At 39.8% G+C, this 24,952-nt stretch overlaps 1 protein-coding gene and 1 pseudogene across 5 annotated transcripts in view; both read right to left on the bottom strand.

The window, feature by feature from the left end:
* Nucleotides 1–24,952, bottom strand: part of OPHN1 (oligophrenin 1) — a 365,836-nt gene that overhangs the window by 13,865 nt on the left and 327,019 nt on the right. For 3 of the 4 annotated variants that reach the window (XR_002519579.2, XM_021932859.2, XM_021932858.2), the window contains exons 20-21: nt 15,894–16,041; nt 6,841–7,164 (exon numbers count right to left, since the gene is read on the bottom strand). Coding sequence is in view for 3 of the 4 variants with exons in the window: in XM_021932859.2 (XP_021788551.1) it covers nt 6,841–7,164; nt 15,894–16,041 (472 nt within the window). In the remaining variant the exon portion in view is untranslated. The remainder of the gene's footprint in view (nt 1–6,840; nt 7,165–15,893; nt 16,042–24,952) is intronic. The other variant, XM_021932860.2, reaches the window with a different exon arrangement.
* Nucleotides 12,833–15,886, bottom strand: LOC101022680 (annotated as a pseudogene). The gene has a single exon (XR_163341.5). The product of XR_163341.5 is annotated as a phosphoglycerate kinase 1 pseudogene (transcript).

The raw sequence follows: 24,952 nt of genomic DNA, 5'->3' as shown, positions 1-24,952 counted from the left end.
TTTCTCATTCAACATTGGCCATAATCTTGCAAGACAGAAAGTATTATCTCCGTTCTACAGTTGAGGAAACAGAGACTCAGAGATGAGAAGTAACTTCAGAGTTGGTCAGTCCATCTGATTTCTGAAACCTATGTAGTCCCAACTACCACTGTTCTTCAACCCTAGTGAAACATTAGAAACATGTAAGGAGCTTTAAAATTGTAAAGTACCTGGACCCCACACTCATACATCCTAGTTTTATTGATTAGGATAGACCCTGAGCATGGGTATTTTTAAAAGCTCCCCAAGTGATGCTATGTGCAGCCAAGATGGAGGACCACTAGGCCATATGATGTTGCTTCCTCACTGCACCCCACAGAGTAGCAGAGTTGAGAGTGCTGTCCCATTTCCACTGGTTACTGCTGGGAGGCAGAGTTCGGACGGGAAGGGGGCGATTGTAAAGAAATGATATGCTGGACTGTCAGAGCTGGAAAACATGTCTATCTGAAACCATGCCCATTCCAGGGCTATCAGTTTCCTTGATGAGTGAACCAGATGACATCCCTAAAATGTGAACCCTATTCATTCCCAAGTTATAGCCACATCCTAATGAACATGAACCTAGGGCCTTGGAAAACAAACATCATTAACCTCGTGTCCTCTTGGGCCCTTTATTGCTACCTCCAAATGATTATTCATTACAAGTCAAGTTTTGAGGTAGCAGCAAAGGATTTTCTTGGCTGAAGACCCCGATGCTGTTCTCTCTTGCCTCTAATGTGCCTCAGTCACAGTTAAGCCACAGTGTCAAACTGGTGAGGCAGAAAGGGGAGAGTCATGTAACTGGTAGTTAAGAAACCTGGATTCTATGCTTAATACTAAAACTAACTTTCTGTGTGACCTTCAGCAGATCATTTCCTTACCAGTATAACATGGGAACTGGACTGTTTTCCAGATGAATGAGCCAATGATCTAAGTCTATAAGCTTCTCTCTCCCAACTGACTTTTTACTTTTTTAAAATATACTTTAAGTTCTAGGGTACATGTGTACAACATGCAGGCTCATTACATAGGCTTATTACATGTGCCATGCTGGCCTGCTGCACCGACTTAAATGTTAGACCCAGCTGACTTTTATAGGCTGCTTTTGAAGTACTCTACATGTACTTAACCTGCTTTAAAACAACTAATCACTCTTTCTCTCTCTCTTTTTCTCTCTCTGAAACCTAAATTGAACGGTATTCAACATGGGGGTTTTGTGAGGGCTTTTGTGCCCAACCTTACACTCTCACAAAAAAAAAAAAAAAAAAGGCACACAAATGACCCCTGCCCTCTAGGAGCTCAAAACTGAGTTGGGGATATAAGTCATATTCATGGGAAATAAGTGTGAATACTATAAATCAGCATCCACATTAGAGGGCCAATCTTGGGTGCCAAAATATGTCAATCAAGGGAGAGCTAACTGGGGTAGGATTGTCAGAAGGCTTCATGGACAGAATGAGAATTGAGCTAGACCTTGAGGTTAGTTTGCCTCTTCCTAGGTGTTTGGCATGGTAGGGACAGGTTGTGGGTTGAAAATATGGCTCTGAACTCTTTTATGCCATCTACATTTTAGGCTTGAGGCTTCTCAAAGGGCCTTGAATACAGAAGAGTAGACACCCCATCTTCCATGCCTGCCATTTCCTGAGAGGTTGTTACCTAGTAATACCACCACTTCTTAAGCCTCTATTATTTTACCAGATTCTTTGTATAGCTAATCTAATTTAATCCATGCAAAATCCTTGCCTTCGATGCTGGTATTGTCCCCACTTACAGTTGAGAAAACTGGCTCAAAGAAGTAAAGCTGACCTAACTAAGATCAAGTAGCTAGTAATAGTCTCCTATGAAAGCAAAACAACTGCTATCATTTATTGAGTACTTTTGATATGCTAGGCATGTAGAGAACTCACTTTGTTGTTATAGTAATCCTATGGGCACAAATATTATCCTTATTATACAAATGAGAAAACTAAGGTTCAGAGAGGTTGTAACCTGCCTAAGGTCCCAGAGCTAGGAAGAGGCAGAGCCAGGATTCAAACTCACATCTGGAAGATTCAGGAGCCTGAGCTTTCAACCACTAAGTCTCTTGAGCCTGTAGTCTTTCCACCAAGCTGTACTTCCTTTTAATTTCTTTTCAACCTTAGTCCAAAACCTGGCTTTTACTACAAACTTGATCTCCCTCTCAAGCCCAACCTGTTCCCTCTGTCTCTAATCTCTGTCAAATGAGCATAACCAAAGAATCTTAACATTTGCAGATTTATTGGGACCTGGTGGTCATCAGTATTCAACCTTAGCAACTTTTTTTCACCTTTCCTTATACTCATCTATACCCAACCTGAAGGCACAGAGTAGGAGGAGGTTGTTTCCTCTTGTAGATTCCCCCAGTCTCCTAGAATTATCTCTTTTTTTCTATGACACTCCTCCATGCTCACCTTAAAGCCTTCCTTAGCCATTATTTATCCTTATAAAACAATTTGGAGTCAGGCTCCAAGAAAAGTAGAGAATAAAAACCAAACAGTAGATTATTAAAGCATAAGTCCAAACAAGAAAATGTGGATAATGGCCAGCAACACCCATTACTGCAAGAGCAAGTCTGTTCCTAATATTTTTAGAGCAGATGCAAATGCCACTCATAGCATTAGTCACCTCAGTGGAGAATTGATGGCTCTGTGACTGAGCAAGGCCTTACAAGCCCAAAAGCATGCCACCAGATGCAATCTTTCCTTTCCAGCCAAGACAGAGGAAAGGAGCTAAGAAGGGCCCCTCAACCCATGTCATAAAGTCCTAGTCCATGGTGTGCTCTTTCTTGTCATTTCAATACCTCAGGTAGAATGAAGGTCTGCTTGCTCCATGCTCCTACTAGAATTTCTTCTCACCCCTATTAGAACATGGATCACATTGGGTTGGGGCTGATTGCTTGCATGCCAGTGTCACCACGAACCTTTTGAAGGCAGAGACAATGGCTTTTCATCTTTGTCTCTCCCTTTGCAAAGGATTATGCCTGATTAAATAAACAAATACATGTAAAGTAGATGGGATATAGCCCTCCTCCCTCTTCATTACCCAAAGGGAAGTCCTAAATCCTTTTGTGGTAGCTACATGTCTGTCTTTTGCAAAGTCAGGACACTTAAGAGGCAATAAAGTCAAATGAAGGCAGAAAAAAATATGCTTGTATAATTTTGTACCCCCTAAAAGTAAGTGGTCCTTAGAAAAATAGAAAGGAGAAGGTAGCCAATGCAACTGAATAAATATGGTATGAAGAAAAAGAGTCCCAATCTTGAACCCAAGAAGCTGAGGTCAAGCCCCATCTCTGCACCTTACAACCTAGGTAACTCTGAGCAAGTTGTTTCGTGTCTGTGAGCCTCTGTTTCTCCAACTATAAAAAGGGGAGGGTAAATCCTACCTCATAAGGCCTATCACAATGATTAGATGCAACTGAAGAATGAAAGTATCAAGCTCATGTCTGGAACAGAAAAGGATCCTTGATAAAATTCCATCAGCAAACACTATTGATTCTTATTTTAAAGTTGACTGTCATGGAAAAAAGCAATTTAACATGCACCATGCTTTTGTTACTTTTAATTGCTGAGAAAAAATGTGAAGAATGTTAAGGCCACTCAAATGTTAAGTCAAAGCAAGGGGTAAAGATGGGGGAGGACTGTGGCACAGTTGGCTCACTAACACAATGGAGCCTGTGTACTGATCCTCAGGATGGCAGGCAAAGTCCTAAACAACAGAGCTGAAATGGGGTGACAACTGCAAGGTGAAGACTGGGCTGGCTGAGGTAACAGCTGCCTCCCTCGAATCCCGCCATTCAGGCTACTGGCCAGTACCAGGAGCAAACAACTATCAGTTATAGCACAGGGTCAGAGCTGTGTGCAGCTTTTGCTTAACTGGTAACTCTTCAGATGCCGGGGAATCTACTAGGAGAAGCAGCCAGAATCAGGAGGGGAGCAAGAAGGAAGTAAGAAGTAAATAGATAGTGTAGGTAAGGTTCAAAGAGGCAACTATACCAGAGGTTTGGGGGGTTCTCCACCCAGGCAAAAACCACCTCAGTTCTGCTTTCTGTAGCCAAAGCTGGAAGCATGGGTTTTTGAAAAAAGTTGCATCATGCCAGCCTGTTGCTAACTGATTGAAAGCAGAAAATGAAGCCAGGCAAAGCTGAGGCCCAGATTTAGATAGTTAGGCTGATACCGAACAAGTCAGATCAGTGCTTATATTAACTGAGACCATTAGATCAGAGTAGCTGCCGCCAGCAGCCCAGGGTAAGACTGGAGGAAGGAGAAGAGGGGAATGCCACTGGGATTGAACTTTGCAGGAGGGAGGGAAGAAGGGCTGAGTTAGTTACTGTGTGTGCTGAGCTGATAGAATCTGGCCAATCTCAAGGCTTGGCAACAGACAAGACAAATTTTACTGTGATGAGCATAAGTTGAGTTACCCAACCTTCTACCCAGATTGACAGGAAGGTCATGACATGACTTAAAAACGGAAGCAGGGGTCTACATTAAAGTTTTCCCTTTCTTGGCTATGTCCCAGAAGAGCCAAATCATAGTGAGAAGAGGGACAGGGGAGGGAAATTAGTATCATATTTTGAATGCTGATTATGAGCCAGATATTTTGTTATTCCTTTTAATCCTAGCAATAATAGTTCTATCAGGTGAACTGTCTTCCCATTTTACAGATCTGGAAACCAAGGTGAAAACAGCTTAAATAAATCAACTGTGATAGCATGAGTGATCACATCAGCATCAGTGGATCAAACCAGAGCATTCAGAGTCAACTACTTGTGAAAATTGTACTGGACTTGTAGAAATTATACTGAACCCCCTCCCATCCCCACATTGAATAGCTTTTACTAAATTGTGTTCTGAGACAATGCCGTTGGTTCATACTGAGGTTGTTATGTGAAATAATCCATGGAAGAAATTTTTTCCTGGCCTCAAAACCAGAAAAGTTATGGTTTACCTGAACAATTGGCTTGTTTTTACCTTAGGAACTTAGTTATATAACCATTGTTTTCTCTCTTTTTGTTTGTTCTAGAAAGTTTGGAACCAAATCTATGACACTGCTCCACCAAGTGTTTAAGGATTCATGGCAAATATTTTGTATACTAACTCCATTCCTGCCATTTCCTTGCTATTCTACCTTTCCCCAACCTCCCGATTCCCATTCTGGGCCTCATGTTTTCTTATCAGTACTCTAGAATCTAAGGTAAAGGCCAGCAAACTTTTTCTGTAAAGTGTCAGACAGTTAATATTTTAGGTTGTGCAGGCCATAAAGTCTTTGTTGCTACTATGCAATTCCGCTGTTGTGGCATGAAAGCAGCCATAGACAACATGTAAATGAAGGGGTGTATTTATGTCTATGGACAAAGTTTGAATTTCACAACATTTTCATGTCATAAAATATTATTTCCTTTTTAATTCTAAACATTAAAAATTGTAAAAAAATAATTCTTAGCTTACAGGCTATATAAAAAGAGGCAGTGCAGTGGGCCCAATCGGGTCCACAGGCCGTAGTGTGCCAAGCTCTCTCATCTAAACCTCAAGAGGACAGGGACTTCATTAAGTCTTATTCATTTCTTCAGCATGTAGAATGGGACCAGGTACACGGTCAGTACTCAATAAATATTTGTCAAATAAATTATTCTTAACAATTTTTTTAAGGTTTTACATTTTGCTATACTGTGAAATTCCTTAAAGCTACAAAGTAAAAGAGCTAAGACTTGGATCCAAGCCTTTCTGATACTCATATCCTTATTTTGTCCATTATATCTTACTATCTTCATGGAATTATGTCCCCTAAAACTCCCCTCTGGATTAGCCCCAATCTCTCAACATGAGTCTCAACATGTAATAGTTAATTAAATTTGCTGAAGACAGCCACACCTTGAATTTGCAATAATTTCAAAAGTTCAGAGCTTGGCAGAAGTTGTGCCCATTTGTCCCTATTTCTCCCAAACTCGAAAGGGAGAATGAGAAAACAAGGGCTCACAGATTCACAGCTTCTTATAGGAAGGTAAAATGATTGTTCTGCCTCAGGGGAAAGAACGCTGACTTTGGTGCCTGTGAGACATGGTTAGATTTAGTTCCCAGCTCTGCCAGTTACTAGCTGTGAATCTTTGGCAAGTCACTTGCCTACAGCAGCCTCTATTTCCTAATTAAAAAACAAAAAAACAAACAAACAAAAAAAAACAAGAATAATACATTCTTGGCCAGGTATGGTGGCTCATACCTGTAATCCCAGCACTTTGGGAGGCCAAGGCGGGTGGATCACCTGAGGTCGAGAGTTTGAGACCATCCTGGCTAACATGGCAAAACTCTGTATCTACTGAAAATACAAAAATTAGCCAGGCATGGTGGTGAGTGCCTGTAATTCCAGCTACTCAGGAGGCTGAGGCACGGGAATCACTTGAACCTGGGAGGCGGACGCTGCAGTGAGCCGAGATCACGTCACTGCACTCCAGCCTGGGTGACAGAGCGAGACTCCATTTCAAAAAAAAAAAAAAAAAAAAAGAATAATAATACATTCTTTACAGTGGGATTGTGAGGATGAGAAATAGTATATCAGCAATTAGTACAGTGCCAGGCACATAGCACTTGGGATATAGAGGTAAACAAAACAGGTAAAAAATTCCTGCCCTCATGGAGCTTACATTCTAGTGATTATTGTGACTGATTATTGTGATCTTGCCCACTGTTCCAATATTAGTGGTAGTAAACCGGAACAGAATGCCACTTAAATATATCTCCAAACTCAGAAGGATCTCAGGGTGAAAAGTAGTTAGGTTCAGCTCTGGCTCCCATGGGATTCCCAAGCACTTACCCTCCTTGTGATGGGCCAGGGGCCGGGGAGCTGGTCTCTTTATGTGGAAAGAGGGGGTCTTGGTGGGCCCAGAGCCTGGCATGGGTCCATTGGTGGCCTTTGGGGTAATCTTGGTCCCTCCATCCTGTAGCCTAGACACCAACTTCCCCACATCCACCTCTGGGCAGGGCTCCAACTTGCCATCCGAAATAGGCCTGCTTGGGGACTTCCTCCCAGGATCAGTTTCCCCACTCCTCTGAATAGGTAGTTTGGGGTGTTGTGGTGGCTTGGGGGTTTCTATGCTGCCAGTGATAGTACCATTCGGTGTTTGATGTTGGATTTCATCTGGGAAAAGTTGGTGCAAAGAGGAAAGATTAATGATAACTTTTAAAACCTTTTCATTTTGATACATGCATACATACTTAATTTTGAAAATTTGTGTACATTTTCAAAGCAGTTATGTCACTGTGGCACAAACCAACTATATCCCACAGAATCATTCTCTACCCTTCCCAGTTCATGTAAAGCCACAGATCCACTCCAAATAAGGAATTCAAGATCCGTGTATGATTTTCACCACCACAATTCAATAAGCCACAATAAACCAAGAGGTTTTATTAAAGGAATATGTCATTCAAAAAATACTTAAAGTCCCCAATCAACGGCATATTCTATTCTTTGCAAATGAAGACATCATCAGTTAATTCTTAACCACTTCTCTGAAAAGTATTTTGTTAAGGTCTCTCAAATTTTAAGTTAATCAACATAACATACTTTAACTTCTTTCTCCAACTCAGAAGGAAACCTCCAACTGTTCTTTCCCCAGCTTTTGTGGTCTACAATTTCCTCTGACATTAGTACATGTTTTTCAGTGGTTCTGAGACTTACTGAAAGCTTTTGAGACCCTAATGAGACCCAGGGACCATCTCCCTAGAAAAATCAACCCACACAAATATAGCCAAAATTTTGAAAACTAATTTTTAAGTGATTCACAGAGCCTTCTGAAGCTGTCAATAAACCCCAGATTGAGAATGCCTGCTGTAAAGAAACTGTCACCTGCCATAGTCATAAAAAACTTTATGAGTGTAGTGGTTAAGAACAGAGGTTCCAGCCAGAAAATTGAAACCTGAGATATATATCAACCAATTGCAATACATGGATTTTATTTAGATACTGATTTTTTTTTAACAAAATGAGATAATAGGAGAATGTGGATACTGACTGGATAGTTGATCCTAAGGAATCACTGTTTTGTTTTATTTTCTTTTAAGTATGATGATGATATTGTGGTTTTGCTTTTAAAAGAGTTCCTTTCTTTTAGAGATATATACTGAAACATTTACAAATGAAATGACATGATGAGTAGGTTGGGGGAACAGGTAAGGGTATAGATGAAATAAGACTGGGTATATGTTTTTAAATGCTGAAATGTGGGGAGTTCAATATGTTTGTTTTCAATTTCTGTTTATGTTTGGAATTCTTCGTAATAAAATGTTAAAAGAAATGCAGGCTCTGAAGCCAGGTGGCCAGGTCTGAATCTCAGTTCTGCTTCTTACCAACTGTGAGACCTTGTACAAGTTCCCTATCTCTCTGTACCTCAAATTTTCTCCTCAGTAAAATGGGAATAATAAAGAATATCGGTCTCATGAGGTTGTGGTGAGGATTCCAGGAGATGGTATACTTATTTCAGTGCCTGGCACATAACAGACACTCATTAATTGGTGGTTATTACTTACACTATTATGTGGTGGGTGGGCAGTGAGGCAAGAGTTTCCATGGGGGAAGTCTTGCTGCAAAGGTTTTTGTTCCCTAGACAGTTTTGTTCTCCTTGGGAATCTGCCACCACTGATGCCACTGCCAAAGGGGCCGGAACCAAGGGGAGTTCCCCTGCAGTCCCCCTAATTTTGTCCCAAAGTAGACACATAGCCCTTTATTTATTAACCCTAGCACGAGTGCAGCCAGACAGAGGCCATCAAACAAAAAAAACTACCAAAGGCTCACAAATAATGGCATGAACATGAGCACAAGAGTGCCAAGTAACTAGAGCCTCTGGCTTCCAGGACGTGCCTTGCGGCAGAGGCCATCTTTAAACATATACACTCAGGAGTAACTCAAGCACATCTACTCTCTCCAAACAATAAAGTGCATGGTGACATAAATTATTTCCCTCACATGCTTTAGCCCAACATCTCAGCTGCATGTTCCTATCTGAATACTTTCTTCTGGCCAAGTGACTCCATCTTTGCTCTCCCTTAGGGAAGACAATAAAGGTTGCCTGTGCCCTACAGGCCATAGAGTATCATCACCATCTCAAGAGGGTCAGTTTTCATAAAGAGGATCCACATACACAGCCTCAGAGAGGCTGCTACCTTCCACTCAGGAAAGTATCTTCTGCTTGCTAGGGAAAATAGGAAATGTAATGATAGAAGCCATGATGACTTCAGAGCTAGGCCTTTCAGCAGGGAAACTATTTCCAGGTTCTGGGGTATGGTGAATAAAAATAATGATAATAGTGACAATGATAGTAATAATGAGAATAATACTGATAAAGATAACATATACCATTACTTGAACACTTATACCATGGCAGGCCCTGTTCTAAATGCTTTACCTGGATTATCTCATATAATCCTCAAAGCAGCTCTATAAAGTAGTACATTGTTATTAGCCCCATTTTACAGATAAGAAATCTAAGGCACCCGAAGTCTCCATGTCACAAAGCTACTAAGTGGAAACGCCAAGTTTCAAATCTTGAAGTCTGTTTCCAGAGTCTATTTACTCTTTCTGAAGAGACAGTTCATTGCTCTGTCAGGTAATAAAAGTTCGGTGCCATCCCCTTTCCCTAACCAGCCATCCATTTCTACAGGAAAACACACAGACAAGCCTCAGGGAGAATCAGGATCAGACAGTGAGGCCTCATAAATAGGCATGGGGCCAACCCTTACAGTGGAGGCCTCTCTTCTTTGGGTGGGTAAGAGGTGGGGAGAAGCTTTGAGAGGATACACACTAGTACTGTAATAGAAATAAATCAATTATTATAATACATTTAGATTCATGCAAATAAGTGCTAGGAGTAAGACAGTACTAATACTGACTGCAAGGATTAGAGAGGGTCTTTATAAAAGAGGTAACTTTTGAGCTGGGCCTTGAAGAATTACAAAAGGTGAAGCAAAGTAGAAAGGGCATTCAAACAAAAAACAACTTGGAGGAATGAAAGACCATGCTTTGCCTAAGAAAATATAATGAAAAGTTTGGTTTGGCTTGAGCATAGGGACCAATTATAGATGAAAAAGTGTGGGTAGCTGGAGGTGAGGTTGTTGAAATAAGTTGGGTCTATATTATGAAGTCCATGAATGCCATGCTCAGGAATACAAACTCTGCCTTTGAGTCACAGAAGACAATGATTTTGGGGGGCAGAGGGCTGGGGGTGGGGAGAAGTGGCATTATCAAATATGCATTTTTAAACATCCCTTTGGGTTCATTATGAAAAGTAGGCTTGTTCCAACAAAAAATAGGTTGGACCAGAAAGACTGGTGGCAGAAAGACCAGCTAGGGGACTGCTGATGAGAAGGATCCAAACTAGAGCTGCATCAGAAAAGAGAGGCGGATTCAAGAGAGGTTAAAGAAGTGGAATAACCAGGGCTTAGTTATGGAGGTGTGATGGAGTCCATGAGAGGGTGAAAGGAGTCACTGACATACTATATACAAAAGGGATAACAAATTTCAGAGTAAGATAATGAGATGCTACTGGTAAGTAGGATTGGTTCCTTCTCAGAACAGCGTTCACACAGGTTATAGGAAGTGTGATATTATAGTAAATAAATAAGCTTCAGGATAAGATAGATGAGTGCAAATTGTTCTGTCATTTAGTAGCTGTGTTAGTTGGGAAAACTACTCATCATCTTTGAGCTTCCAGTGCCTTCACTATAAAACAGAGTTCAGCATACCTACCTCTCATGGGAGTGGTGAACATTAAATGAGATGATGGATTCACACTCACAGAGAATGGCTAGAATAAATAAGACAGACTATACAAAGTATTGGCAAGGATGTGGTGAAACTGGAGCCTTCATTCATTGCTGGTGGGAAAGTAAAATGGTGCAGCTGTGGCCTGGTGTGGTGGCGCACGCCTGTAATCCCAGCACTTTGGGAGGCCAAGGTGGGCGGATCATGACGTCAGGAGTTTGAGACCAGTCTGGCCAAGACAGGTAGTGAAACCCTGTCTCTACTAAAAATATAAAAAATTAGCTGGGTGTGGTGGTGTGTGCCTGTAATCCCAGCTGCTCGGGAGGCTGAAGCAGGAGAATCACATGAACCTGGCAGGCGGAGGTTGCAGTGAGCTGAGATCACACCATTGCACTCCTGCCCAGGTGACAGTGCAAGACTTCATCTCAAGGAAGGAAAAAAAAAAAAAAAAGGTACAACTGCTTTGGAAAACAGCCTGGCAATTCTTCAAAAGTTTTAATATAGACTGACCATATAACCTACAATTCCAGTCCTAGGTATATACCCAAGATAATTAAAAACAGACATCCACACAAAATCCTGTGCATTAATGTTCACAGTGGCATTATTTATAATAACCACAAAATGAATACAATCCATGTGTCCATTAACTGATCAATGGATAAATAAAATGTGCTACATATATACAAAGGAATATTATTTGTCCATAAGAAAGAAAGATTGAAGTACTGATACATTCTACAATGTGGATGAATCTTGAAAATATTATGCTAAGAGTAAGATGCCATCCAAAAATGTCCACATATTCTATAGTTACATTTCTATGAAATGTTCAGAATAGGCAAATCCGTAGAGGCAGAAAGTAGATCAGCAACTGTCAGAGGTTGGGGGAGAAGTAAATTTAAAAGTATTGGGTTTCTGGGATGATGAATATGTTCTAGAATAAGATAGTTGCACAAAATATACTAAAAACCATTAAAATGTATGCTTTAAAATGGTGGATTTTATGGTATGTGAATTATAGCTCAGTTTTTTAAAAAGTTAAAAATTAAAAATAAATGTCTAGACTGGATAACTTCATTGGAGAGCTTCTGGCCCAAAGCCCTCATCACCACAGAGGGACAAATTGAGGTCCAGAGAGGGGAAGTGACTAGCTCAAGTTATTCAGCAGGCTAGTAGCCAAGATTAAATTAGACCTTCTGTCTACTGACACCCAGTTCATTCATTTTTTGCACTCATTTATTAAGAACTTACTATATGCCTGGCACTGTGCTCATGCTTTAGATACAGTATGAAAAAACAAGTGTCCTCTGGCATATACACAAGTGTCCTAGAGTTTATATTGGAGGAGACTGTAAATAAACAAACCCATTCTGTAAAAATGAGACTATGGAACAACAGACAGGCATTGAATGTTCCCTTCTACTTTCTCCTGAATGCCAGCTCACCTCCTCTATGAAAGAGTTGATCCCTTAAGTGATAATCTCTTCATCATTCCTTATACATCCACTCATTCATTCTCAGAATATTTACTGAATACATGATACGTATACCAGGAGTTGTTCTAGGGCCTGGTAATCAAATAGATTTTACATTCTAATGGGAAAGAGAGATAATAAACACATGAACAAACAGTAGCAGGGGATATGAGTTGCATAAAGCCATATAAAGGGATAGGGAGTGATTGGAGGAGGAGAAAGAACTATTTAAGTAGAATGTTAAGAAAAGATCTCTATGAGAAGATGGCATTTAGCAGACATCTGAATGAAAGAGTGAGCCTTGTGAAGTTCTGGAGGAAGAATGTTTAGGGCCAAGAGAGTAGCAAATGCAAAGGCTCTTAGGTAAGTTTGACACAAGTAAGGACCTGCAAGAACAATGAGATTAGAGTAGAGAGCAAAAGAGACAGTGAGAGAGCAAAGTTCAGAAATGAAGGTCAGAGAAATCAGCAACAGTCATATAATGAAGAATAAAATGCAAATTTTATTCTAGATATGAAGGGAGGTTACTGAAAATTTGGCACAGAGGGAATGATGTGATCTGATTTCCATTTTTTTCATGGTTTCAGTGGACACTTTTATTGTTTATTTAATGGATCATCAATTTTGTCTCCCTACCTACAAATGGAATTTCATCTTGTTTCCATGCTGAGTAGTGAAACAGTGACAAAGCTAATCATAATAACCTACATCAAAAGAGAACTAAGCTAACACAGCTCACTTTTTTTAACAGGCAAAATATAAATATATGTACTCTAGAACGCACAATGTTTAGTCACTAAGAAATTCAAATGGGATCTTGAAGAATGTAGGCAAATCCAGGGTGCAGTAAAGATGAGCTGAGATGCTGTGCAACTGTTTAAGGGTTCCTGGGCACTGCATCTCTTGGCCACCAGCTGAACCTTGACACGGAAGGTTTTAGCTAATGCCAAGTGGAGATGCAGAAAATGCTAAGTTGACATAGGGGCTGTGCACAGGAACTAAAAGGCAGGAAAGTACTAAATATTGCCGAGAGCATCCACCCCAGGAAGGACTTTACCTTCCAGGAGCTCTAAACTGGCACCACCCCTAGTGCTCACATGCCTGATTTTATCCTTTGTGTTCCATTTGGCACAGCAAGTGGCAGTGTCTCCACCACCTATGATGCTAATGCAGCCCCTAGAAGTGGCTTTCACCACCTCATCCATGAGGGCTTTGGTTCCCCGGGCAAAAGCTTCCCATTCAAATACCCCACCCCCCCAGTCTGCTTAGCCCGAGTAACAGTCTCAGCATACTTCTTGCTGCTTTCAGGACCACAATCCAAGCCCATCCAGCCAGCAGGTATGCCAGAAGCCACAGTGGCTTGGCCAGTCTTGGCATTCTCATCAAACTTGTCAGCAGTGACAAAGTCAACAGGCAAGGTAATCTTCATACCATTCTTCTCAGCTTGGGACATTAGGTCTTTGACAATCTTGGCTCCCTCTTCATCAAACAGAGAAGTGCCAATCTCCATGTTGTTGAGCACCTTAAGGAAGGCAAAAGCCATTCCACCACCAATAATCATCTCATTGACTTTGTCCAGCATATTACTGATCAAGTGGATCCTGTCTGCAACATTAGCTCCACCCAGGATGGCCAGGAAGGGTCACTATGGGCTCTTCGAGACCTTGGCAAAGTAGTTTTTTCTTTATTAAAAAACCACCAGCCTTCTGAGGCAGATTGACTCCTACCATAGAGCTGTGGGCTCTGTGAGCAGTGCTAAAAGCATCATTGACATACACATCCCCTAGCTTGGAAAGTGAAGCTCGGAAAGCTTCTATTTTGGCTGATTCACTTTAACCTTGTTCCCAGAGTTTTCCCTTCCCTTCTTCTTCCACATGAAAGTGGAGGTTCTCCAGCAGGATGACAGACCCAGCAGCTGGGTTTGCACAGGCTTTCTCCACCTCTGGGCCTACACAGTCCTTCAACAACAGAACATCCTTGCCCAGCAGAGATTTGAGTTCTACAGCAACTGGCTCTAAGGAGTACTTGTCAGGCACAGGGACACCATCAGGCCGGCCTAGGTGGCTCGTAAGGACTACTGACTTGGCTTCATTGTCGAAGCAGAATTTGATGCTTAAGACAGCAGCCTTAATCCTCTGGTTGTTTGTTATCTGGTTGTTCTACATAGGAAATTGAAGTCGACTCTCATAATGACCCACTTCCCTTTCACGTCCAGCTTGTCCAGTGTCAGCTTGTTAGAAAGCAACATTTTGGAAATGGAGAGAGGTCCACGTTTCAGACAGCAAGGGAGCCGGCTGCTCATATGTGCTTGGGAAGCTTGCAGAATCCTGATTTCCATATTTTAAAGGATGTACATGTTACTGGTTGCCAGGGAGAATGAATTATAGGCAAGGAAGAAGGCAAGCAATGGTACCAGGTAAGAGATAATAGTGGCTCACAGTGACAGAAGCAGTGGGCAGTAGTAGAAGTTAGCATATAATGTGCATGTAGAGCTGACAAGAATTGCTAATGGATTCAATATGAAGGAAAAGGGGAAAGGAGTAACCGAGGATGATTCCAAAGTTCTTGACCTTAGCAACTGGATGACTGCTGCTGCCAGTTACTTAGATGGGGGAGACCAGAGTAGGAACAGGTTAAGAAAGAGTTGGGCATCAAGTTATGTTTTCCACAGTGTAAACTGAGATGCCCATGAGTCATCCAAGGAGAACAGTTGAGCAGGAATTTTGATATGACAAAAGAGGCAGGATATCAATCTTAGATAAATTTGGAAATCATCTTTAGCATTTAAATGATATGTAAAACCATGAAACTTAATGAGATCATACAGGAAAAGAACATGATCAGAGAACAGGACTAAGAAAAAAGCTCTGGGACCTTCTAACATGTAAAGTTGGGAAGAGAAGAAAAAACAGGAGAGAAGACTGAGATGGATTATCTGGTGAGATTAAAGGAAAATCTGGTGTCCTGAAAGCCAAGAGAATAAAGTGTTTCAAGGAGGAGGAGTTAGTCAACTGTGTCAGATGCTACTCACAAACTGAGTATGATGAGAACAATGTTGTAGCTATTTGGTTTGGCCTCATGGAGATTATTGGCAAACCTGACAAAAATGGTCTTAGTGGAGTAGGAGGGCAGAGGCACATTTAGAATGGGTGTATTCTCCACACTAGCAATTATTCCATTGAAGGCATTTATTTTTTCACTTATCTATGTCTCCATTTCTTCTGTGAGGGCAAGCAATGTATCTTAATTTCACCCAGCACAGTACCTGGCACATAGTAGTTATCCAATCCATGTTTGCTATATTTGAATTTAAAATTTCACATTCACCTTGCTCACCCATTTCAATATATTAGGGGCATAAATCTAAGAACACCTTGGATCCTGCACTGGCCTTATAGGGATCCTCCACATGGTAACTTCCTTTATAAGCTCATCACTATCCTATCTACTGTCAAAGGCTTAATCCCCTCTCTGAGCACAAACTACAAACACTGGCTGCTTTTAAGCTCAGGAGCCAGGAAAGATCTACTTCTATAGAGAGAAAAATGGTCATGCCACCACTTCTGCCCTTCGATATCCTCTCTGTCTCTAATCACCATTCAGAAGCTAAGGGTAAACCTCAGTACTGACCTTCGCTTTCATCCAGGGAAGAAGTATAGAAAACCGTCCTTTCTCGCAGCAAGCGCTTTGAAATCGTGATTGGTTTGTGCCTTCTTGCTGTCACCCGAGGCGGAGGCACTGGCGGTGCAGCGCTTTCCTCAGGTGGACCTAAATAGATCTGTGGAGAAAGAAGGAAGATATCTAGAGAATAACTGGATCAAGTTTTTGTCTTCTGAATGCTACCCACCAGTAGATGCTTGCTGGCCTTTTATCTAGAGTCTGTAACATGAATACTAATATGATTCAAAGAATCAGAGATTTTCTTAATCACTCTAGTAACCAGTAAGTGTTTAGGTATCTCCTACCGTGCTCAAGGCACAGAACCTGGCACTTCTCAGTTTGGAAGAAAAAATGCATATAAAAGGTGGCATTAGTCCTGGATTTTCCATTTCCTTCCTGGGAGACCTTAGGCAAGTCACCTCAATTCTCCGAGCCTCAGCTTTCTCATCCGTAACATAGGGACAGCAAAACCTACTTCACAGGGTGTAATAAGAGAGGAATGAAAGGAGCTGTCAAGGTACCTTCTATGGGTGGGGGTGGGACATGGAAGGAGACTAAACACAATTACATGCCCATATGCTTTCAATAGTTCTGAAGGGATACCAAAGAATCTGATTACATTGTTTGTCTCAAGGTAGGACTAATGACTGGCTGGGGAATAGAGGGAGAACAACTGTGTTTTCCCTTCTATGTCACATTGTTCTTTTATAATTTCATGCCATGGTACATTACCTATTCAATAGAAAGTAAAATAAAATTAAAAAGCACCAACACAGTGCTTTGGATGCTATAGGAAGTGCTGAAGGCATGCAGAAGGAGCTGTGATTAGAATTTTTATATAATGTCTCATGTGTACCTAAGGATTTTCTGGTCTCCATGGAGACCAACCTTTTAGCCCAAGTGCATACACTGTGAGATGAAACACATGTGATGGAGAAAGGGGACCACTGTCTAGCCAGTGAGACTAACAAAATCACCCCCAATGATTAGTGTAAAGAGAAATGTCATAGCCCAATATCCCATCAGGCAAGGGTCAACACAGACTACATAGGCATGGAAATAACATGATTGAGAACACAAGGCAAGCCTGTGTAAAAGCAGGACAATGATAAGAAACAATGTATGAACAATTACAAGCCATGAGTATATGCCTCATGATTGTAAGGAAGACAAAATGTAACTGAACAGCAAGAAGATGAATGTTGAGGCCATACAGTTCTAGGTCATATTCCTAATTCCACCATCATTAGTAATAATAGTCTAAAGAGCTACCATTTTGTGAGCTCAAACACTATAGTAGTTGTTACAAATATTTCTTGCTATTTGTCAAATACATGAGGCTGTTGCACTGACTGTTTATTCTACCCAGACTGATCTTCCTCCAGATATCCATTCTTCTAGGATTCTAATCAAACATATTCTGCTCAGTAAGCCCTTCTGGGTCAATATATTTAAAACATTGACATGCCTCCCTCTACCCAACCATTCCTATCTTCCTTCCATGTTTAATTTTTTTTTCTCTTCAGCATTTCCTATCACTTTCTAACATAGAACATGTTTTACTTATTGATTTTGTTTGCTGAGTCTCCAAGCTAGATTTTACACAACATAGAAGCATGTCTGTCATGTTCACTGCTCTATCTCTACCACCTAGAAGAGGGACTGGAATTGCTGAGTCAAAAAACAAATACATTTGCAATTCTAATGTAAAAGGCCAAACTGTCGTCTGAAAATACTACTACTATTAACCGCTACTAACTACTACTACTAAAATACTACTGCAAACAGCTACTTCTTATTCCGGCCAAGATAGGGCACTGAAACTAGTTTTACTCATTTAGCCTGAAACAAGTAAAAACAAAACTAAACTAAACTAAAGTAGGAAAAATACATGCAACAGTAGTTTTAAAGGCATTGGAAATCCAGCAGTGAAGGACAGTGAATGCTGAGAGACAGAAAAAAACAAATGAGGTTAGCCCTATGAGTGTCCCAGCTCAGAGTTTTGCAAGACTCAGTGCAGGAAGGGGAACCCAGGTGGAACCCAGTAGTATCCCTACATTGAGAAGATTGAGTTGGGAGTATGGGAAAGGCAAGGAAGTGAGAATTTGCAAGGCAAAGTGCCAGAGAGAAGATTTTGTACACTGAAGTATTCAAAATATTGCTGAGAAATATTAAGAAAATCTAGATAAACAGAGATATATTTTGTTTGCAGGTATAAAGACTCAATAGTGTTAAGATGTAAATTCTTACAAAATTGATCTACAGATTGAACACAACCCAAATACCAGTAAGCTTGTATGTAGACATTGACAAGCTGATTCAAAAATGTATAAGGACACGCAAGGAACCTAGAATAGTCAAAACAATCTTGAAAAAGAAAAACTAACTTGGAAGGCTAACATTACCTGACTTCAAGTCGTATTATAAAGCTACAGCAATTAAGACAGTGTGACACTGGTGTCAAGATAGGTGAGTAGATCAATGGAACATAATAGAAAGCCCAGAAATAGACCCACACCTATACAGATAAATTTATTTATTTTACAAAGGCAATTCAGTGGAGAAAGGACAGCAATGGTACTGGAACAATGTGATATACATAGGCAAAAAAGGAACTTCACATCTCATACCACAGAAGAAAACTAACTCAGAATGGGCTATAATCAAATTTAAAAGCTGAAACTATAAAATTCCGAGGAGAAAAATCTTTGTAATCTTAGGTTAGGCAAAGATTTCTTAGATACAATGATTCATAAAAAAAAGAAATCAATAAACTGAACATCAAATTTAAAAACTTATGATTTTCTAAAAGATGCTGTTAAGAATGAAAAGAAAAACCACAGCCTGAGTTAAAATATTTGTATATCATATGTCTGATACAGACCTTGTATTATACATATATATATATATATATATAAAAAATATAAAGAACTCCCAAAACTCAATAACTCAATAATAGGAAAACAAGTAAATCAGTTTTTAAAGAATAAGCAAAATATTTGAATAGACACTTTACCAAAGAAAACATACAAATGGCAAACATAAAAAAATGTTCAACATCATTAGGTCAATAGGGAAATGCATGTTAAAACCATGATGCGATACCACTGAACACCTATTAGGATGGTTGAAATTTTTTAAAGACTGACCATACCACATGTTGAAAAGAATATGGAGGAACTGGAACTTTCATTGCTGATGGGAATGTAAAATCAGACAATGTCGTAATGAATTAAAAAAAAACAACCACCCAATGAAATAGATCATCTGAATAGTCCTATAACCATTAAAAATTTTTAATTCATAGTTTTAAAACTTCCAAAGAAGAAATCTCTAGACCCAGAGAGTTTAACTGGAGGATTCCACCAAACATTTACAGAATTATGAACATGAGTTTTACAGTCTCTTCCAGAAAGTACGATGATACAATTACTTAAGAAAGACATTTTACATTTTCTTTAACAATTAAATGTATAATTACTATGTGACTCAGTCATTTCTACTCCTTCATGTTTACTCAAGAAAAAAGAAAACATAAGTCATACAGACTGTACACAAATGTTTGCAGCAGATCCAAACTGGAAACAACCCAAATGTCTATTAACTAGTGAATAGACAACCAAATTTTGGTATATATGATGGAATACTACTCAGTAATAAAAAGGAATGAACTATTGACTCATTATAACAACTTAAATTAATCTCAGAATAATTATGCTGAATCAAAGAAGGCAGACCAAAAAAAAAGTATATACTGCATTATTCCATTTATACAAAACTTTAGAAAACACAAATTATACTGACAGAACTGATTAGTGGCTGCCTTAGGTGAAGAGTATAGTGTAGGAGTGGGTTGGAGAGGGGAGGATTTTGAAGCGACAAGCCATTGAAAAGGACATACGAAGGAAAAGAAAATGAAATAGCTTGTGAACATAAAAATCAACTTCACTAATAATTATAAAACTACAATTCAAACAAGATATCACATTTTGCCTATTAGACTGATAAATTAAGAAAAATCGACATTGTCCTAAACTAACAAAGAAGTGGGTAAAAACAGTCACCTTTATAAGCTGTTATTGAGAGGGTGATTTGGTTTAGCCATATTGGGGGTCAATCTGGTAGTAGCAATCATGATTTTAAATAGGTATGCACTCTGATCTCCCTACGTTTAGAACCCCTATTGAGCAGAAATCCTGACACATACACTCACTGATATCTATGCAAGTGCTATGTACCATAAAAAAAAAAAAACTACATAAATACCTATTAACATGGGAAAGTTACATAAATTGTGGTTCACTCACTGAGGAATATTACACAACTGTTAAAAGGCAGTGATGTAGATTGTAAGAACTGAGGTGGAAAGATTAAATATTTTAAAGTAGTTTATGAAATAGTATATATAGTATGGTGTCATTATTCAAAAATAGTTTTGTGTGTTTATGAATGTACTGTCCTTTGTCATTTATAATTGCAAAGAAAAGGGTCTAGAAGCACACACATTAAATTGTTAACAATCACAATCATAACCTCTAGGAAAGTGAATAGGATTACAGAGGAATGTCAAAAGATACATTCCTGTTTTTGTCTACACACTTCTATGTTATTTAAATTTTTGTGCTGAATTTTAAGTTTAGTTTGATTTTTAAAAACATAATAAAAATGAAAACAAGGACATCCCTCTAAAATATTTTTTATTGTTGTTTAAGAAAGAACCTAAATTGTAGGGATCTAACATACATGAGTTCAAACCTCAGCTCTATCACTTATGGCCTCTGTCATGTTAGGTAAGTCATTTAACCTCTCTGAGCCTCAGTTGTCTAATTTGCCAAAAGAAGATCATGTCTATGAGTATAGTTGTCATGACCAACTGATAAATGTACATGAATATTTGTCTAGCTGAAACCCGCCTTCTCTCTCTCTCTCACTCCAGTGCCCTTCCATTTGGTTTGGAACAGAACCTCTTAACTGGGGGCAATTCTATTTCCCAGGGGACATTTCATGACATCTGTGGAAATATTTATTGTCACAACTGTGGAAAGGGGGTTGGCATCTAGTGGGGAGAGGCAAGAAATCCTGCTAAACATCCAACAACACCCAGGGCAGTCCCCACAACAAGAATTATTGACCCAAAATGTCAAAATAATACCAAGGCTGAAAAAATGTTGGTCTAGAATAATGAAGAGGAGTAATAAATGATAATATACTTACTTAATGCAGATGGGATTCAAGAACATTTAAACCTGAACTGAATTTCTAAAACACATTTTGAAAACAGAAAACAGAATACATATTTATTATGTTTATAGGCATCCATCCATGCATCTGTCCATCCAACAATCTCTTCTGATTGAACCCAAGTGAGTGTTCTTAATGGAGATAAATGCATCATATATTATTTCCCCTTGCTCAGTTAGAAGACATCCTTGCTGAGGCATTCATAATCACCTCATACTTTAGAGAAAAGGGAGGTCATTAGAAGTAAATTTCGACTGGGCGCGGTGGCTCATGTCTGTAATCCCAGCACTTTGGGAGGCTGAGGCAGGCGGATCCCTTGAGGCCAGGAGTTCAAGACAAGCCTGGCCAACATGGTGAAACCCTAGCTCTACTAAAAGCACAAAAATTAGTCAGGTGTGGTGGAGCATGCCTGTAATCCCAGCTACTCAGGAGGCTGAGGCAGGAGAATTGCTTAAACTCGGAAGGTGGAGGTTGCAGTGAGCCAAGATTGCACCACTGCACTCCATCCTGGACAACACAGCAAGACTGTCTCTAAATAAATAAATAAATAAGTAAACAACTTCAACTTTCTGTCCCTATACTGACAAACTCATTGACATCCACACTTATAAACTTACTTTATCTCCTCCTCACTTTCTAAGGAGAATGCCTCTACCTATGCTCTGGATCCCATCTCATCTCTTCCTGTTTCTCAGGGACCTTCCTCCATCATTCATCTCCTTTCTTACAATAATGTTTCTCAAAAGCATTTAAACAAACTTAAGTCTCTCCTGTCTGAACCCAACTACTCCCCACTGCCATCACACTCATTTTCTTCTACACTTTCCAGACAGTTAAGTCTCCATTTCTTCATCCTCCAGTTGATCCTCAACCTTGTCTCTGCCCACATCACTCCTCTGTAACTGTTTTTACAATGATCACCACTGGCCTTCTAATTGTCAACTCCAACAGGTACTTTTCCATTTTTATTTTGACTGTGCTCCAACATTTAACACATTTAACCAATCCATTTCTTAAAATTCCTCTCTCTTTACCTTTCTGCTTCTCTGAACACTGTTGTCTCCTTCACTGGCTCTGAAATTTGATGTTCTCCAGGATTGTGTCCTCAGCCTTCTAATGATCTCACTTGTCTGCACTCATTCGCTTTCTCAGCCATGTCATCCACTCACATGGCTTGCACTACCAAGTTTCTCTACAGGTTTCTATACCAATATATCTAACTGACTGCACAATGTTGCTTTCTGGATATCCCAGAGGTATCTCAAATTCAACATTTCTAGAATTAAACACATTCGCCCCTTAAAATTTTGTATTACCTAAAACAATGCCAATGTCCAAGCCAGAAATCTGGACATTATTATCTTAAAACCCTCCCCCTCTCTCACATCCCACATCCATTTAGTCACCAAGTTCTATCAATTATACTTCCTTAATGTCTCTCTAATCTATCCCCTCTGCTCACTACCACTGACTCGGTTGAGTCTCATCATGTCTCTCTATGACTATAATAGTCTCCTAATCGTTCCTTCTGTCTGCAGTCACTCCTGCCTTTAATCTGTCTACCCGAGTGCAGATAGAGTGATCTTTCTCAACTCTAATCTAATTGTGTTACTCCACTGCTTAAAATATTTCAATGACTCTTCACTGTCTTCGGGACAAAGGCCAAATTCCTTAGTTAGCACACAAAGTACTCAATAATCTGGCCAGAGCCTGAAATCTCCAGCCCCATCTTCCACTATTCCCCTACATTCACCCTCCACTATAGCCATGCTGAATTATTAAAGTTCTTTAGACTCTTAGTTATTTAGTTCTCTGGTTTTTTTTTTAATAGAACTTAATTCCTCTGGTATCTCATTCCTGTATGTATCCAGAGCGATCTATACACAGAACACTTTCACTCTTACCCTTTATGGCAGAGACTGCTAATTGCTTACTGGTGTCCACCTTCCCCTTCTTACTTTTACTAATGGAAGTCACTGAATGGTAGCTGGGCACCCATGCCTACCTCTCTTAGTCTCCCTTGCAGCTAGGTAAGGACATGTGATTAAGTTTTAGATAACAGAATACAAGTAGAACTAATGCATGAAAGTCTCTGGGTCATGCTTTTATGAAGAAGCTGTCTGTATTACATTCTGTCTTTTTTCCCTTTCTCTCTGGCTAGTAATTGGGGGCAAATGGAATAGCTATCTAGGATCAAGAAACTGAAGCCAAGTGGTGAGGATGGCAAAAGTATGCCATTGATCTTGGACTATTCACTGCTAAACTTCTATGTGAGACAAAAATGTACTCCTCTCCATCATATTTCAGCCAAATAATTTGCAGTCCTCTGTTACAGGAGGACTTTTCTTACAGAAGGTTAGCCTATACCTTAATTAATCTACTCTTCTGACTTTCAGGACTCACATCATGCATTACCCACTGTATGAAGACTTCTTTGATTCCCAATAGAGAGGTAAGTTCCCTTTCCATGGGCTCCCACAGCATCCAATGCACATCTTCACCACAGTCTTTATTACACTGCATCCTGAGTGTTAGTTGGTTCCGGATACCCCCCAGTCCCATAACTTTTCTGACAGCAGAGATTTTTTTCCTGATTCATCTCTAGAGACTAGGGCTGAGTAGGGCATGAGGCAAGATAAAGCAGCTCAATGACAGTTTTTAAAATGAATGGATGAATTTTGGCTACCAGGCCCTTTAGAGCATATTAAATAATAGAACTTTTTTTTTCATTTATTCCTTCACCAACTATAATTGGGAAGACAGAGTACAAAATAGAGGTCAAAGAGTCAGGACAGAGTCAGAGTTAGTTGTGTTGGAGCTTTGCTATGTAACCAGGGGCAAGAAATTTAAACTATATGAATCTCAAACTTGAAGCTCAGTTTGCATTTTGCAAATGTCAGCTGCAAAATGAGAATAGTGATACCATCTACCTCATAGGGTTGTTGTGATGGTTGAATAAGGTAACATACAGGCATACCTAGGAGATAGTGTGGATTTGGTTCCAGACCACCAGAATAAAATATGTATCACAGTAAACTGAGCCACACAATTTTTCTGGTTTCACGGTGCTTATACTATACTGTAGTCTAGTAAGTGTGCAATAGCATGATTCCTAAAAATACATCCCTTCATTAAAATAATTTATTGCTAAAAAATGCTGACAATCATCTGAGCCTTCAGCAAATCATACCCTTTTTTGCTGGTGGAGGGTCTTGCCTCTATGTTGATGACTGCTGATTGATCAGGATGGTGCTTACTGAAGGCTAGAGTGGCTATGGCAATTTCTTAAAAGAAGACAACAATGAAGTTAGCTGTATCAATTGACTCTTCATTTCACAAAAAGTTTCTCTGTAGCATGCCATGCTGTTTGATAGCATTTTACTCTCAGAACTTCTTTCAAAATTGGAGTCGCTCCTCTCAAACTCTGCCACCGCTTTAGTAAACCAAGTTTATGCAATATTCTAAATCCTTGGTTATCATTTCCACAACGTTCACAGCATCTTCACCAGGAGTAGATTCCACCTCAAGAAAGCATTTTCTTTGCTCATCCATAAAAAGCAGCTTCTTATCCATTGAACTTTTATTCTGAGATGGCAGCAATTCAGTCACGTCTTCAGGCTCCGCTTCTAATTCTAGTTCTCTTGCTATTTCTACCACCTCTACAGTTACTTCCTCCATTGAAGGCTTAAGCCCCTCAAAGTCAGCCGTGAGGGTTGAAATTAACTTTTTCAAACCTCTGTTACTTTGTTGATATTCTGACCTCCTCTCATAAATTATTAATATTTTTA

The sequence above is a fragment of the Papio anubis genome, chromosome X (genome assembly GCF_008728515.1).
Source record: "Papio anubis isolate 15944 chromosome X, Panubis1.0, whole genome shotgun sequence".
Classification (NCBI taxonomy): Eukaryota; Metazoa; Chordata; class Mammalia; order Primates; family Cercopithecidae; genus Papio; species Papio anubis.
The sequence above is the reverse complement of the archived record's forward strand: the minus strand, read 5'-3'. Positions and strand labels throughout refer to the sequence as shown.